The 18495-nt window shown below is 41.7% G+C and overlaps 1 protein-coding gene across 1 annotated transcript; it reads right to left on the bottom strand.

Annotated features, from left to right (window-relative positions):
• Positions 1–455: 455 nt before the first annotated feature.
• LOC123725392 (uncharacterized) lies at positions 456–13111 on the bottom strand. Its single transcript, XM_045690602.2, has 2 exons — positions 12505–13111; positions 456–1542 (listed from the first exon to the last, which is right to left on the bottom strand). The coding sequence occupies exons 1-2, from the start codon at positions 12863–12865 to the stop codon at positions 953–955; spliced, it is 951 nt and encodes a 316-aa protein (XP_045546558.2). The 5' UTR covers positions 12866–13111; the 3' UTR covers positions 456–952.
• Between the last annotated feature and the right edge of the window lie 5384 nt (positions 13112–18495).

The raw sequence follows: 18495 nt of genomic DNA, 5'->3' as shown, positions 1-18495 counted from the left end.
TAAGGTATTTCTGTTTTTTATTTGTAATACATTTGCAAACCTGTCTAATAACTTGTTTTTGCTTTGTCATTATGGGGTATTGTGATGTCATTATGAGGTATAATGTGTAGATTGATGAGGAAAACATTTATTTAATCCATTTTAGAATAAGGCTAACGTAACAAAATGTGGAAAAAGTCAAGGGGTCTGAAAACTTTCCGAACGCACTGTATAAACAAAAGTTGTAATGCATTTGGCCAGAACTGTATATCATTCATTTAAAGTTTGAAAATGGATGTAGCAATCACAGATTGCCCCTTTAAAGCCACACTCTGATGTGAACATATTAATCCCTTAAAGTCACACTCTGTAAGATACCAATGTCAGAGTGAGCCACCAACGCAAATATAAACAATGGAGAAAATACCACATAGCACACGATTATGACGCAGATACGACGCAGATACAAAAACACAGAGTTTGAAAACTATAATTTAATCAGTATCTACATTCAAACTAACATACTCCATCTTCAGTTCAGGTGTTTAAATAAAAAAACAAAATGTATTTGTGCTTTATATCATTTGATTTCAAGTGCCATAAACAAAAGCACAATTTCTCAGTCAAAAATATGAGACAAGTGTGGGAGCAGTATGTGTGTTCTCTCATGAACTTTAAGTCCATGTGATGTTTTATATTCCTTTCCACACTGGGAGCAGTGAAAAGTCTTCTCTTGTGTATGTCTTTTCTCATCCCTTTTCAGGTACTCTAAATTCGTAAAACTCCTTTTGCAATGTGAACAGTGGAAAGGCTTTTCTACGGAATGTGTTTGCTCATGGTTTTTCAGGGACCCTGATGTGGTTAAACTCTTTCCACACTGGGAGCAGTGTTAGGGCATCTCTCCTGTATGTTTTCATACATAATCTTTCAGGGTCCTTGAAGTGGTAAATCTCTTTTCACATTGAGATCAATGTTAAGGCTTTTCTGCTGTGTGTATTTTCTCATGCTTTTTCCATTGCCCTGACCAGCGAAAACCCTTTCCACACTGGGAGCATTGGTAGGGCTTCTCTCCTGTGTGTATTCTCTTATGAGTTTGCAGATGCCCTAACTGAGAAAATCTCGTTCCACACAGAGAGCATTGATAGGGCTTCTCTCCTGTGTGTGTCCTCTCATGTGATTTCATATTTCTGTATGCAGAAAATCTTTTTCCACACTGGGAGCACTGGTAGGGCTTCTCTCCTGTGTGTATTCTATTATGAGTTTGCAGATGCCCTAACTGAGAAAATCTTGTTCCACACTGGGAGCATTGATAGGGCTTCTCTCCTGTGTGTGTCCTCTCATGTGATTTCATATCCCTGGATGCAGAAAATCTTTTTCCACACTGGGAGCACTGGTAGGGCTTCTCTCCTGTGTGTATTCTTTCATGTGATTTCAGGCTTCCTAACCTAGAAAAACTCTTTCCACACTGGGAGCAGTGGTGTCTTCTTGCTGGTTTGGACGTCTCTGGGTCTTGTTCCCCTGAAGGACTCTTCCCGCTGTCAGTGTGAGAGTCTAGACTCTCTCCTGCCAAAGACAGACAGTATTTAGTAAACAGAGAGACCTGGGCCCATATTCACAAAGCGTCTCATAGTAGGAATACTGATCTAGGATCTTTCCATACAATCTCATTCATTGTTATATAAAAGTGAATAGTGACGCCAGTTCAGCACGCTTTGTGGATACGAGCACTGAATGAATCCTCTACATTATCAAACTGTCTTCTCTGAGGTTGAATCCAGACTAGATCCTTCAATAACCTGAGGTCATTTAAAAAAAAAACATTTAATCCAGAATAATCAAATGAGCAATATGATCCTGCATGGTGTTAATTCTGTCCACTGAAAAGGCAAGATTTCAACCAAATGTCATGAAATCAGATATGAGTTGGTTGTAATTAAAGGATATATGATGCGGTGTCATAGAGATTTCAATCAGATCAGTCTGTCTTACCTTATAGCTAAAATATGAAGGACCTAATAACACCATAGAGATTTCAAGCTTCAATCCTGTTTGTAAGATATCAAATAATGAAATTAGCAGCAGCAGTACAGAAACATCACTAGACCTGCACATTCCTCACTCGCATACAGGAAGTTAAAGGGCCAGATTCACAATTTAAGGGGAATTACACTCAAAAATAAATATGTTCCTTTTCTTCCAGACCCCCCCCCCAAAAAAAGTATTCTAATGTGATTTAACTATTGACAGACTCAGAACATACAATTACGTTGTTTCTCTATTAACAATTGTAATTTAGAGATACAAAAATAATAATAAAATAACCAGAAAAATAAAACAGAAAACATTATTTAGGAAAATAGAAAACAAAAACCATTGTTATATAATTATTATTTTACCAGGTATAGTGACAGAAAACAGTGTACAAGATAAAGTTGTGCACTAAGGACTTGGGGAAGAGTTGACAACATAGTGTACTACTTTCTCTTGTACATTAAGAACCTGGGGAAGAGTTGACAACATAGTGTACTACTTTCTCTTGTACACTAAGAACCTGGGGAAGAGTTGACAACATAGTGTACTACTTTCTCTTGTACATTAAGAACCTGGGGAAGAGTTGACAACATAGTGCACTACTTTCTCTTGTACATTAAGAACCTGGGGAAGAGTTGAGAACATAGTGTACTACTTTCTCTTGTACACTAAGAACCTGGGGAAGAGTTGACAACATAGTGTACTACTTTCTCTTGTACATTAAGAACCTGGGGAAGAGTTGACAACATAGTGTACTACTTTCCCTTGTACATTAAGAACCTGGGGAAGAGTTGACAACATAGTGTACTACTTTCCCTTGTACATTAAGAACCTGGGGAAGAGTTGACAACATAGTGTACTACTTTCTCTTGTACATTAAGAAGATGTTTTTTCTACTTGCACGAACGCCAACCCTGATGTCCTTGCCGTGTCTGAATCCTGGCTTAGGAAGGCCACCAAAAATTGGTGAGATTTCCATCCCCAACTACAACATTGTCCGTCAAGATAGAACTGCCAAAGGGGGAGGAGTTGCAATCTACTGCAAAGATAGCCTGCGAAGTTCTGTCACACTTTCCAGGTGTATGCCCAAACAGTTCGAGCTTCTAATTAAAAGAATGTCTCTCTCCAGAAATAAGTCTCACTGTTGCCGCCTGTTATAGACCCCCCTCAGCACCCAGCTGTGCCCTGGACACCATATGTGAATTGATTGCCCCCCATCCAATAGTCCCCGCAATATGCAACTTTTCAGGGAAGTCAGGAACCAATACACAGTCAGTTAGGAAAGCAAAGGCTAGCTTTTTCAAACAGAAATTTTAATCCTGTAGCTCTAACGCCAAAAAGTTCTGGGACAGTGTAAAGTTCATGGAGAAGAAGAGCACCTCCTCACAGCTGCCCACTGCACTAAGGCTAGGAAACACTGTCACCACCGATAAATCCACGATAATCGAGAATTTCAAGAAGCATTTCTCTACGGCTGGCCATGATTTCCTCCTGGCTACCCCAACCCCGGGCAACAGCTCCGCACCCCCCACAGCGACTTGCCCAAGCCTCCCCAGTTTCTCCTTCACCCAAATCCAGATAGCTGATGTTCTGAAAGAGCTGCAAAACCTGGACCCGTACAAATCAGCTGGGTTAGACAATCTGGACCCTCTCTTTCTAATATTATCCGCCCCCATTGTTGCAACCCCTATTACCAGTCTGTTCAACCTCTCTTTTGAATTGTCTGAGATTCTAAAAGATTGGAAAGCTGTCGCGGTCATACCCCTCTTCAAAGGGGGTAACACTCTAGACCCAAAGTGTACAGCACTTTGAGATATCAGCTGATGTAAGAAGGGTTATATAAATAAATGATTTGATTTGAAACTGTTACAGACCTATATCTATCTTAGCCTGCCTATCTAAAGTCTTCGAAAGCTAAGTTAACAAGCAGATCACTGACCATTTAGAATCCCACCGTACCTTCGCCGCTGTGTAATCCAGTTTCCGAGCTGGTCATGGGTGCACCTCAGCCACGCTCAAGGTATTAAACGATATCATAACTGCCATCGATAAAAGACCTTACTGTGCAGCCATCTTCATCGACCTGGCCAAGGCTTTTGACTCTGTTAATCGCCGTATTGTTATCGGCAGACTCAACAGCCTTGGTTTCTCAAATGACTGCCTCACCAACTACTTCTCAGATAGAGTTCAGTGTGTCAAATCGGAGGGCCTGTTGTCCGGACCTCTGGCAGTCTCTAAGGGGGTACCACAGGGTTCAATTCTCGGGCCGACTCTTTTCTCTGTATATATCAATGATGTCGCTCTTGCTGCGGGTGATTCCTTGATCCACCTCTACGCAGACGACACCATTCTGTATACATTTGGCCCTTCTTTGGACACTGTGTTAACAAACCTCCAAAGAAGCTTCAATGCCATACAACACTCCTTCCGTGGCCTCCAACTGCTCTTAAACGCTAGTAAAACTAAATGTATGCTCTTCAACCGATCGCTGCCCGCACCCGCCTGCCCGACTAGCATCACTACTCTGGACGGTTCTTAGAATATGTGGACAACTACAAATACCTAGGTGTCTGGCTAGACTGTAAACTCTCCTTCCAAACTCTTATTAAGCATCTCCAGTCCGAAATTAAATATAGAATCAACTTCCTATTTCGGAACAAAGCCTTCTTCACTCATGCTGCCAAACATACCCTCGTAAAATGGACTATCCTACCGATCCTTGACTTCGGCGATGTCATTTACAAAATAGCCTCCAACACTCTACTCAGCAAACTGGATGCAGTCTATCACAGTGCCATCCGTTTTGTCACCAAAGCCCCATATACCACCCACCACTGTGACCTGTAAGCTCTCGTCGGCTGGCCCCCGCTACATATTCGTCACCAGACCCACTGGCTCCAGGTCATCTATAAGTCTATGCTAGGTAAAGCTCCGCCTTATCTCAGCTCACTGGTCACCATAACAACACCCACCCATAGAACATGCTCCAGCAGGTATATCTCACTGGTCATCCCCAAAGCCAACACCTTCTTTGGCCGCCTTTCCTTCCAGTTCTCTGCTGCCAATGACTGGAACTAATTGCAAAAATCGCTGAAGTTTAAGACTTATATCTCCCTCACTAACTTTAAGCATCAGCTATCTGAGCAGCTTACCGCTGTCGCTGAAGCTGTACACAGCCCATCTGTAAATAGCCCATCCAACTACCTACCTCATCCCCATATTGTTTTATTTACTTTTTTTTGCTCTTTTGCACACCAGTATTTCTACTTGCACATCATCATCTGCACATCTATCAGTCCGGTGTTAATTTGCTAAATTGTAATTACTTCGCTACTATTGGCCTATTTATTGCCTTACCTCCTTACTCCATTTGCACACACTGTATATAGATTTTTCTATTGTGTTATTGACTGTACTTTTGTTTATCCCACGTGTAACTAACTCTGTTGTTTTTTTGTCGCACTGCTTTGCTTTATCTTGGCCAGGTCGCAGTTGTAAATGAGAACTTGTTCTCAACTGGCCTACCTGGTTAAATAAAGGTAAAAAATATATATACATACATACATACATATACACATATATATATATATATATATTTTTTTTTTTTTAAACGCACCACATATAAAATCAGAAACATGGACAGCCACATATTTAGCTTACGTTGATTGGACTAAATTGTTTTTGGTATCTTTTAGTTGTCACTGTAGTAGACTAACCATAAGTGATTTGATGATGTTAAAATGTTGAAGTTGAAATCGTGCTGGAATAGTGGAGGCAGCTCTTGTTTTCTTTGCGACTTGCATTAACTCTTTGTGGTTCTAAATCAATAGTTGTTTGACCATGCTGTAGGTCACGTAACTGTTTGTTACATGCAATAAGCTTTGTGGACTTCACAGGACAGAGGTTGCTCTCCGGGTTTTGTGGTGAAACAAAGGTGTGGTTGAATTTTATTCTGCAACTGTGTCTTCTTATTGTCTCTGCCTTTAAGCCTATATATCACAGTCCCGAGGCATATGAACTAACAGGATATAGAGCAAACAATTATCACAAAATAGGTTGTTTTTTATATGATGAAGGATCTATTGACGCTCTAGAAAACCTAAACATTGATGACTGCTTCTGGGCAGTCACTTCTACCAATCTATACATGGAGTCTGCTAAAGGTACCAATCTATACATGGAGTCTGCTAAAGGTACCAATCTATACATGGAGTCTGCTAAAGGTACCAATCTATACATGGAGCCTGCTAAAGGTACCAATCTATACATGGAGTCTGCTAAAGGTACCAATCTACACATGGAGTCTGCTAAAGGTACCAATCTATACATGGAGTCTGCTAAAGGTACCAATCTATACATGGAGTCTGCTAAAGGTACCAATCTATACATGGAGTCTGCTAAAGGTACCAATCTATACATGGAGTCTGCTAAAGGTAACAATCTATACATGGAGCCTGCTAAAGGTACCAATCTATACATGGAGCCTGCTAAAGGTACCAATCTATACATGGAGTCTGCTAAAGGTACCAATCTATACATGGAGTCTGCTAAAGGTACCAATCTATACATGGAGTCTGCTAAAGGTACCAATCTATACATGGAGTCTGCTAAAGGTACCAATCTGCACATGGAGTCTGCTAAAAGTACCAATCTATACATGGAGTCTGCTAAAGGTACCAATCTATACATGGAGTCTGCTAAAGGTACCAATCTATACATGGAGTCTGCTAAAGGTACCAATCTATACATGGAGTCTGCTAAAGGTACCAATCTATACATGGAGTCTGCTAAAGGTACCAATCTATACATGGAGCCTGCTAAAGGTACCAATCTATACATGGAGCCTGCTAAAGGTACCAATCTATACATGGAGCCTGCTAAAGGTACCAATCTATACATGGAGTCTGCTAAAGGTACCAATCTATACATGGAGTCTGCTAAAGGTACCAATCTATACATGGAGCCTGCTAAAGGTACCAATCTATACATGGAGCCTGCTAAAGGTACCAATCTATACATGGAGTCTGCTAAAGGTACCAATCTACACATGGAGTCTGCTAAAGGTACCAATCTACACATGGAGTCTGCTAAAGGTACCAATCTATACATGGAGTCTGCTAAAGGTACCAATCTATACATGGAGCCTGCTAAAGGTACCAATCTATACATGGAGCCTGCTAAAGGTACCAATCTATACATGGAGTCTGCTAAAAGTACCAATCTATACATGGAGTCTGCTAAAAGTACCAATCTATACATGGAGTCTGCTAAAAGTACCAATCTATACATGGAGTCTGCTAAAGGTACCAATCTATACATGGAGTCTGCTAAAGGTACCAATCTATACATGGAGTCTGCTAAAGGTACCAATCTATACATGGAGTCTGCTAAAGGTACCAATCTATACATGGAGTCTGCTAAAGGTACCAATCTATACATGGAGCCTGCTAAAGGTACCAATCTATACATGGAGCCTGCTAAAAGTACCAATCTATACATGGAGTCTGCTAAAAGTACCAATCTATACATGGAGTCTGCTAAAAGTACCAATCTATACATGGAGTCTGCTAAAGGTACCAATCTATACATGGAGTCTGCTAAAGGTACCAATCTATACATGGAGTCTGCTAAAGGTACCAATCTATACATGGAGCCTGCTAAAGGTACCAATCTATACATGGAGCCTGCTAAAGGTACCAATCTATACATGGAGTCTGCTAAAGGTACCAATCTACACATGGAGTCTGCTAAAGGTACCAATCTACACATGGAGTCTGCTAAAGGTACCAATCTACACATGGAGTCTGCTAAAGGTACCAATCTATACATGGAGTCTGCTAAAGGTAACAATCTATACATGGAGCCTGCTAAAGGTACCAATCTATACATGGAGCCTGCTAAAGGTACCAATCTATACATGGAGTCTGCTAAAGGTACCAATCTATACATGGAGTCTGCTAAAGGTAACAATCTATACATGGAGCCTGCTAAAGGTACCAATCTATACATGGAGTCTGCTAAAGGTACCAATCTATACATGGAGTCTGCTAAAGGTAACAATCTATACATGGAGTCTGCTAAAGGTAACAATCTATACATGGAGTCTGCTAAAGGTACCAATCTATACATGGAGTCTGCTAAAGGTAACAATCTATACATGGAGTCTGCTAAAGGTAACAATCTATACATGGAGTCTGCTAAAGGTAACAATCTATACATGGAGTCTGCTAAAGGTACCAATCTATACATGGAGCCTGCTAAAGGTAACAATCTATACATGGAGTCTGCTAAAGGTACCAATCTATACATGGAGTCTGCTAAAGGTACCAATCTATACATGGAGTCTGCTAAAGGTAACAATCTATACATGGAGTCTGCTAAAGGTACCAATCTATACATGGAGTCTGCTAAAGGTACCAATCTATACATGGAGCCTGCTAAAGGTACCAATCTATACATGGAGTCTGCTAAAGGTACCAATCTATACATGGAGTCTGCTAAAGGTACCAATCTATACATGGAGCCTGCTAAAGGTACCAATCTATACATGGAGTCTGCTAAAGGTACCAATCTATACATGGAGTCTGCTAAAGGTACCAATCTATACATGGAGTCTGCTAAAGGTACCAATCTATACATGGAGTCTGCTAAAGGTACCAATCTATACATGGAGCCTGCTAAAGGTACCAATCTATACATGGAGCCTGCTAAAGGTAACAATCTATACATGGAGTCTGCTAAAGGTACCAATCTATACATGGAGTCTGCTAAAGGTAACAATCTATACATGGAGTCTGCTAAAGGTACCAATCTATACATGGAGTCTGCTAAAGGTACCAATCTATACATGGAGCCTGCTAAAGGTAACAATCTATACATGGAGTCTGCTAAAGGTACCAATCTATACATGGAGTCTGCTAAAGGTACCAATCTATACATGGAGTCTGCTAAAGGTACCAATCTATACATGGAGTCTGCTAAAGGTACCAATCTATACATGGAGTCTGCTAAAGGTACCAATCTATACATGGAGTCTGCTAAAGGTACCAATCTATACATGGAGTCTGCTAAAGGTACCAATCTATACATGGAGTCTGCTAAAAGTACCAATCTATACATGGAGTCTGCTAAAGGTACCAATCTATACATGGAGTCTGCTAAAGGTACCAATCTATACATGGAGTCTGCTAAAGGTACCAATCTATACATGGAGTCTGCTAAAGGTAACAATCTATACATGGAGTCTGCTAAAGGTACCAATCTATACATGGAGTCTGCTAAAGGTAACAATCTATACATGGAGTCTGCTAAAGGTACCAATCTATACATGGAGTCTGCTAAAGGTACCAATCTATACATGGAGTCTGCTAAAGGTACCAATCTATACATGGAGTCTGCTAAAGGTACCAATCTACACATGGAGTCTGCTAAAGGTACCAATCTACACATGGAGTCTGCTAAAGGTACCAATCTGCACATGGAGTCTGCTAAAGGTACCAATCTATACATGGAGTCTGCTAAAGGTAACAATCTATACATGGAGTCTGCTAAAGGTACCAATCTATACATGGAGCCTGCTAAAGGTAACAATCTATACATGGAGTCTGCTAAAGGTACCAATCTATACATGGAGTCTGCTAAAGGTACCAATCTATACATGGAGTCTGCTAAAGGTACCAATCTATACATGGAGTCTGCTAAAGGTACCAATCTATACATGGAGTCTGCTAAAGGTACCAATCTATACATGGAGTCTGCTAAAGGTAACAATCTATACATGGAGTCTGCTAAAGGTACCAATCTATACATGGAGTCTGCTAAAGGTACCAATCTATACATGGAGCCTGCTAAAGGTAACAATTAGGGAAGCACGATATATCGGTAAGCATATCGGAATCGGCCGGTATTAGCTAAAAATGCCAAAATCGGCATCGGCCCGATGTCTAGTTTAAAGGCGATGTGCAAAACCGATGTCTTAGCTGACGTGCCATACCTATATAACGTAGGTACATGACGTAATGACAGCATGAAAAATACAGCGTTACATGTACAACACAGCATTCCTAACCTCACCTACAATGTCTGCTGTGTGGATCTATTTCAGTTTCAAAGGAAGATAACAAAAAGGCCATATGAAACATTTGTGCTGCTATTATTTCCTGAGGGGAGTTATTGCCTGAGGGGAGTGAAATTGTTCAATACCACAAACCTAATTACTCATTTGAAAGTGCATCACCCCCAGACGTTCAGCAACTACTGAGAACAAAAGCAGAAAAAAAACTAAGTGCACACTTCCAACAACTAAACAAGTTCAAGTCGAGCAGTCATTCGAAAGAGTAAGAACATTTCAGTGAGACAACTCAAAGACGAAATCCATTAACGCCAAGATAAAGGAATTCATTGCCCTTGACAATCAACCGTTCTCTGTCGTGGGTGATGTTGGCTTTCGCCGACTGGTCGAGCACCGGTACACACTACCAAGTAGGAGCTATTTTTCAGATGTTGCCCTACCGGAGCTAATAGCTTCAATTAGCTTCACGACTTCCATTTGGACCAGCGATGTCAGCCCCATGAGCATGCTGAGTCTGACAGCACAGTGGATCGACGAGGATTTCGTACTGAGGAAAGCCGTATTGCTCAAGAATGTGCTGGTTCTCATACCGCTGCTGCCATTTCAATGGCATTTGAGAACATGTTTGAAACTAACACACTCCTAGCTCCATTCGAACAACTGACTCGAGAAACAAGCTCATCAACTGTGTGTGCAGATACCCTCTCATGGCCTGCTCAACAAAACCCCACGGTCTGTGTCGGCAGTTAACTTGGAAAAGTACTCTACTAGAAGCTGTGAACAAGCGATTCGGTGGAATTCTCTCTAAGCCTCTTTACTGTGTCGCCACCATGCTCGATGCTAGGTACAAGGACTGCTACTTCGATGCAGACAAGAAACAGGGTTTACGAGAAATGTTACATACACAGCTGGAAAAGATGGAAATGGACACAGTGACGGTGCGCACCGAGGAAGAGAAGCAGAGCGGAGATCGTTGTGGGCTATATTGTTGTCTTAGGACGGTAAGTTGGTGGTTGGAGACATCCCTCTAGTGGTGTGGGGGCTGTGCTTTGGCAAAGTGGGTGGGGTTATATCCTGCCTGTTTGGCCCTGTCCGGGGGTATCATCGGATGGGGCCACAGTGTCTTCTGATCCCTCCTGTCTCAGCCTCCAGTATCTATGCTGCAGTAGTTTATGTGTTGGTCTAGGGTCAGTCTGTTACATCTGGAGTATTTCTCTTGTCTTATCCGGTGGCCTGTGTGAATTTAAATATGCTCTCTCCCTTTCTCTCTTTCTGTCTTTCTCTCGGAGGACCTGAGCCCTAGGACCATGCCTCAGGACTACCTGGCATGATGGCTCCTTGCTGTCCCCAGTCCACCTGGCCGTGCTGCTACTCCAGTTTCAACTGTTCTGCCTGCGGCTATGGAACCCTGACCTGTTCACCGGACGTGCTTGTTGCACCCTCGACAACTACTATGATTATTATTATTTGACCATGCTGGTCATTCATGAACATTTTAACATCTTGACCATGTTCTGTTATAATATCCACCCTGCACAGCCAGAAGAGGACTGGCCACCCCTCATAGCCTGGTTCCTCTCTAGGTTTCTTCCTAGGTTTTTGGCCTTTCTAAAGAGTTTTTCCTAGGGAGTTTTTCCTAGGGAGTTTTTCCTAGCCACCGTGCTTCTTTTACATGCATTGCTTGCTGTTTGGGGTTTTAGGCTGGGTTTCTGTACAGCACTTTGAGATATCAGCTGATGTACGAAGGGCTATATAAATACATTTGATTTGAAGAGAAGCCACGGACAAACAGAGCTGAAACTTCACTGCTTGACATGTATGATGAAATCCTGGTTGAGAATTAAATGACTGAACAACGAAACAGCACAGCAAGTCAGTGAAATAATTAGTTTTTGATTGTTTTACTGGTAAAGTGGACATACGTAAATGCCAACAAAATAACGTTTTGGTCAGTGTGTGTGTGTTTCAACTATTTAACTGTATTAGAATGCTGAAAAGGCAGATACAATTTTAAATATCGATTATCGGTATCAGTTTTTTTGGCAAGGAAAATATTGGATATCGGTATCGACCAAAAATGACATACCTAGTTGTAATATGGATTCCTCCCCCCGGCTTCCCCAGTGGTTTTACCCACACACCGCTCCTGAACAGAAGGGCAGCTTCCCCAGTGGTTTTACCCACGTGAGAAGAACAATGTGCCTAATTGAAAGCTTGAAACAAAAAAATGAGTAGCTTGGGACATGTTTCATTTTTTAAAAGTAGTTCTCACGCTAGAAAAGATTGGAGACCCCTGATCTAACGTTAAAACACATTTACGGTGGTAAATTATTCAAGTGTAGAACATCAGTAGAATGCCCATTTAAAACCCCACATTGGTTCAACAGCAGAGGTTGTGCCCCTGTTTTTAAGACAGTACTCACTGGTGGTAATCTGATCTACATTCTCCTCCTCCTCCAATGTGACAGTAATCTCCCCCTCTTCCTTCATTTCAAAAAGTTGCTCCTCTTCTTTCACTGTGACAGTCACCTCCTCCTCCTCTTTCACTACAAACACGGCACCCTCCTCTTTCTGTTCATCCCCCTCTTTCACCCCGAAAGCTTCTTCCTCTTCTTTCACTGTAACATCCTGTTCTTCATTTACTGTGATAGCTTCCTCCAATTCCTCTTCTTTTACAGTAAATTCTTCTTCTTCTTTCACGTAACTGTTCAGCCCTGGAGCTTCTTTCTCCGTCCAGCAGACGTCATTTTCTTTAGCAGGTGGAGAGTAGTTTAGTGAGCTCATTGTCAGGGATGTGAGCTAGCTAGCTATTTAGCATTAGCTAATAGCCTAGTGCTGGGCTAACTTAACAAGCTAGATAGCTGACAACGTAAATATGAAATTAAATGGATTAACTAGTAAATAAATATACAGTGTGTTTAAAACACGGAGGTTCATATACAAATGGTATAAAGAGCTTCAATGTTTCGGTTGTATGTTTGCTAGTAAGCTACCGAGGCTGTTGAAGAAACCCTACCTGTTGTTGAAGAATAATCCCGTCCACTAGATTATACGTCACGCAAGAAGCATTACCTTAAAGACTCACATCGCCATCTGTTGACTGGAGTGGGAAACGCAGATTTCCCAAGAAGACTAAATAAACCCTTGCTCACCAGAATAATGTCATACATCGACAATGCGTCAATCTAGTCATCAGTTTGGTCGGTTTTAAGGAAACAGAAAGCTGTGAAAACGACCCAACATGTTTCTGATGAGATTGAAGATCTTCTAGATACACATTTTATGTGCTTGAAATACTATCAGCTTTTATGATGCCGATAAAGATAGCACCTCTACAGGTGGTATCTAACTGCTCATTCGCATTCTCTCAAGATGCTGAAATAAATAAATCATATTTCTCCACTCCTGTTCCCGAGTAAGAATTTAGCCTACATTTGGTGTATCATTTTACTGCACGACATGCTTAATAAAAAAACCAAAATTTTTACTACATGATTCCATGTGTTATTTCATAGTTTTGATGTCTTCACTAATATTCTACAATGTAGAAAATAGTACAAATAAAGAAAAACCCTGGAATGAGTAAGTGTGTCCAAACTTTTGACTGTTACTGTATATATTTGTTATATGTAATTTTAGGGGTCTTAAAATTCAAAATCAAATAGCTAAATGATTCATTGTGTGGCGGAAGAAGCTTTCAGGGTGAAGGAGCGGAAAAATCACAGACGATACATGTGGTAGTTGTAGCAGCAGAGAAATATTTGGTGTGAGAGATTTTAGTGCTATAGGAATATTTTAGATCTATATAGGAAGTTTAAGAGAAAGTGTTCCACCATCCCAGGCCAAAGTAGTGACATGGAGTGGTGGGTTTTCGGGGATAGTGTATAGGTCAGTGGAGGCTGCTGAGAGGAGGACAGCTCATAATAATAGTTGGAATGGAGGGAAGGGAATGGCATCAAACACATGGAAACCATATGTTTGATGTATTTGATACCATTCCACTGATTCTGCTCCAGCTATTACCACGAGCCTGTCCTCCCCAATTAAGGTGCCACCAGCCTCTTGTGGAACAATATGGTGGTGCAATTTAAGTTGTCCCTTTGGGGGGGGGGGGGGGGTGACCAAAATATGCAATCTGCACTCCGACCGGCAAAAGGCAGCAATAGACAATACAGCGTCTAGTCTGCCGGAAAGCCACACAAAATAAGAAGAAGCGACCTCAGTAGCTTGCTAGCCAACATAAGACCTAAACATTGGAGCATTTTGTGTGTATTAACATCAGTGTTTTAAACAGTGTGGAAAGAGTTTTACCCAGTTAGGGACCCTGAGAACATACTGCTCCTACATGGTGTAACAATAAGCAGCTGGGTCTATACTGCTCCTACATGGTGTAACAGTAAGCAGCTGGGTCTATACTGCTCCTACATGGTGTAACAATAAGCAGCTGGGTCTATACTGCTCCTACATGGTGTAACAATAAGCAGCTGGGTCTATACTGCTCCTACATGGTGTAACAGTAAGCAGCTGGGTCTATACTGCTCCTACATGGTGTAACAATAAGCAGCTGGGTCTATACTGCTCCTACATGGTGTAACAATAAGCAGCTGGGTCTATACTGCTCCTACATGGTGTAACAATAAGCAGCTGGGTCTATACTGCTCCTACATGGTGTAACAATAAGCAGCTGGGTCTAGACTGCTCCTACATGGTGTAACAATAACTAGCTGGGTCTATTCTGCTCCTACATGGTGTAACAACAAGCAGCTGGGTCTATACTGCTCCTACAGTGAGGGAAAAAAGTCTTTGATCCCCTGCTGATTTTGTATGTTTGCCCACTGACAAAGAAATGATCAGTCTATAATTTTAATGGTAGGTTTATTTGAACAGTGAGAGACAGAATAACAACAAAAAAATCCAGAAAAATGCATTTAAAAAATGTTATAAATTGATTTGCATTTTAATGAGGGAAATAAGTATTTGACCCCCTCTCAATCAGAAAGATTTCTGGCTCCCAGGTGTCTTTTATACAGATAACGAGCTGAGATTAGGAGCACACTCTTAAAGGGAGTGCTCCTAATCTCAGCTTGTTACCTGTATAAAAGACACCTGTCCACAGAAGCAATCAATCAATCAGATTCCAAACTCTCCACCATGGCAAAGACCAAAGAGCTCTCCAAGGATGTCAGGGACAATATGGTAGACCTACACAAGGCTGGAATGGGCTACAAGACCATCGCCAAGCAGCTTGGTGAGAAGGTGACAACAGTTGGTGCGATTATTCGCAAATGGAAGAAACACAAAAGAACTGTCAATCTTCCTCGGCCCGGGGCTCCATGCAAGATCTCACCTCGTGGAGTTGCAATGATCATGACAACAGTGAGGAATCAGCCCGAACTACACGGGAGGATCTTGCCAATGATCTCAAGGCAGCTGGGACCATAGTCACCAAGAAAACAATTGTTAACACACTACGCCGTGAAGGACTGAAATCCTGCAGTGCCCGCAAGGTCCCCCTGCTCAAGAAAGCACATATACATGCCCATCTGAAGTTTGCCAATGAACATCTGAATGATTCAGAGGACAACTGGGTGAAAGTGTTGTGTCAGATGAGACCAAAATGGAGCTCTTTGGCATCAACTCAACTCGCCGTGTTTGGAGGAGGAGGAATGCTGCCTATGACCCCAAGAACACCATCCCCACCGTCAAACATGGAGGTGGAAACATTATGGTTTGGGGGTGTTTTTCTGCTAAGGGGACAGGACAACTTCACCGCATCAAAGGGACGATGGACGGGGCCATGTACCATCAAATCTTGGGTGAGAACCTCCTTCCCTCAGCCAGGGCATTGAAAATGGGTCGTGGATGGGTATTCCAGCATGACAATGACCCAAAACACACGGCCAAGGCAACAAAGGAGTGGCTCAAGAAGAAGCACATTAAGGTCCTGGAGTGGCCTCTCCAGACCTTAATCCCATAGAAACTCTGTGGAGGGAGCTGAAGGTTCGAGTTGCCAAACGTCAGCCTCGAAACCTTAATGACTTGGAGAAGATCTGCAAAGAGGAGTGGGACAAAATCCCTCCTGAGATGTATGCAAACCTGGTGGCCAACTACAAGAAATGTCTGACCTCTGTGATTGCCAACAAGGGTTTTGCCACCAAGTACTAAGTCATGTTTTGCAGAGGGGTCAAATACTTATTTCCCTCATTAAAATGCAAATCAATTTATAACATTTTTGACATGCGTTTTTCTGGATTTTTGTTGTTGTTATTCTGTCTCTCACTGGTCAAATAAACCTACCATTAAAATTATAGACTGATAATTTCTTTGTCAGTGGGCAAACGTACAAAATCAGCAGGGGATCAAATCCTTTTTTCCCTCACTGTACATGGTGTAACAATAAGCAGCTGGGTCTATACTGCTCCTACATGGTGTAACAATAAGCAGCTGGGTCTATTCTGCTCCTACATGGTGTTACAATAAGCAGCTGGGTCTATTCTGCTCCTACATGGTGTAACAATAAGCAGCTGGGTCTATAATGCTCCTACATGGTGTAACAAAAAGCAGCTGGGTCTATACTGCTCCTACATGGTGTAACAATAAGCAGCTGGGTCTATACTGCTCCTACATGGTGTAACAATAAGCAGCTGGGTCTATACTGCTCCTACATGGTGTAACAATAAGCAGCTGGGTCTATACTGCTCCTACATGGTGTAACAATAAGCAGCTGGGTCTATACTGCTCCTACATGGTGTAACAATAAGCAGCTGGGTCTATACTGCTCCTACATGGTGTAACAATAAGCAGCTGGGTCTATACTGCTCCTACATGGTGTAACAATAAGCAGCTGGGTCTATACTGCTCCTACATGGTGTAACAATAAGCAGCTGGGTCTATACTGCTCCTACATGGTGTAACAATAAGCAGCTGGGTCTATACTGCTCCTACATGGTGTAACAATAAGCAGCTGGGTCTATACTGCTCCTACATGGTGTAACAATAAGCAGCTGGGTCTAGACTGCTCCTACATGGTGTAACAATAAGCAGCTGGGTCTATACTGCTCCTACATGGTGTAACAATAAGCAGCTGGGTCTATACTGCTCCTACATGGTGTAACAATAAGCAGCTGGGTCTATACTGCTCCTACATGGTGTAACAATAAGCAGTTGGGTCTAGACTGCTCCTACATGGTGTAACAATAAGCAGCTGGGTCTATACTGCTCCTACATGGTGTAACAATAAGCAGCTGGGTCTATACTGCTCCTACATGGTGTAACAATAAGCAGCTGGGTCTATACTGCTCCTACATGGTGTAACAATAAGCAGCTGGGTCTATACTGCTCCTACATGGTGTAACAATAAGCAGCTGGGTCTATACTGCTCCTACATGGTGTAACAATAAGCAGTTGGGTCTAGACTGCTCCTACATGGTGTAACAATAAGCAGCTGGGTCTATACTGCTCCTACATGGTGTAACAATAAGCAGCTGGGTCTATACTGCTCCTACATGGTGTAACAATAAGCAGCTGGGTCTATACTGCTCCTACATGGTGTAACAATAAGCAGCTGGGTCTATACTGCTCCTACATGGTGTAACAATAACCAGCTGGGTCTATACTGCTCCTACATGGTGTAACAATAAGCAGCTGGGTCTATACTGCTCCTACATGGTGTAACAATAAGCAGCTGGGTCTATACTGCTCCTACAAAAACAATAAATAGATGTAGATGTATAATGAACGTTCAGTAGTGACTAACACAGTTAAACAAATATTCATTTACACTTTTACTCAGATATAAATGTTGCAAAGTCATTACATTTTCACCTTGATGTCTGCTACACAAATTAACTCAATGAAATGCAACTGAATTCAAGAGTTTTCATGGTTAAAATCAAGAAATGCACAAGGGTAGAATCAAGAAATGCATTTTATTCATCTGGAAAAAAGTATTTACATTTTGAAATACCAATATCCAAATCCTACAATGAACATCTAAGGGTTAATACATGAACACAATCAATCAAACCTCATAATTAAAATAATGTCTTGAGAAGAAAAAACAACAAATTGTAGGCATATTTTTCAGTAAGCTTTCATACATACAAATTGAGTTAATACGTCATAAAGCAAAAACACAAATTCTTAGTAAAAAATATCAAATATACAGTTGAAGTTGAAACCAAACAAGGGCACTGCGTTCATCCACCTCTGGCCTGCTGGCCCCCCTACCTCTGAGGAAGCACAGTTCCCGCTCAGCCCAGTCAAAACTGTTCGCTGCTCTGGCACCCCAATGGTGGAACAAGCTCCCTCACGACGCCAGGACAGCGGAGTCAATCACCACCTTCCGGAGACACCTGAAACCCCACCTCTTTAAGGAATACCTAGGATAGGATAAAGTAATCCTTCTAATCCCC

The sequence above is a fragment of the Salmo salar genome, chromosome 12 (assembly GCF_965601325.2).
Source record: "Salmo salar chromosome 12, fSalSal1, whole genome shotgun sequence".
Classification (NCBI taxonomy): domain Eukaryota; kingdom Metazoa; phylum Chordata; class Actinopteri; order Salmoniformes; family Salmonidae; genus Salmo; species Salmo salar.
The sequence above is the reverse complement of the archived record's forward strand: the minus strand, read 5'-3'. Positions and strand labels throughout refer to the sequence as shown.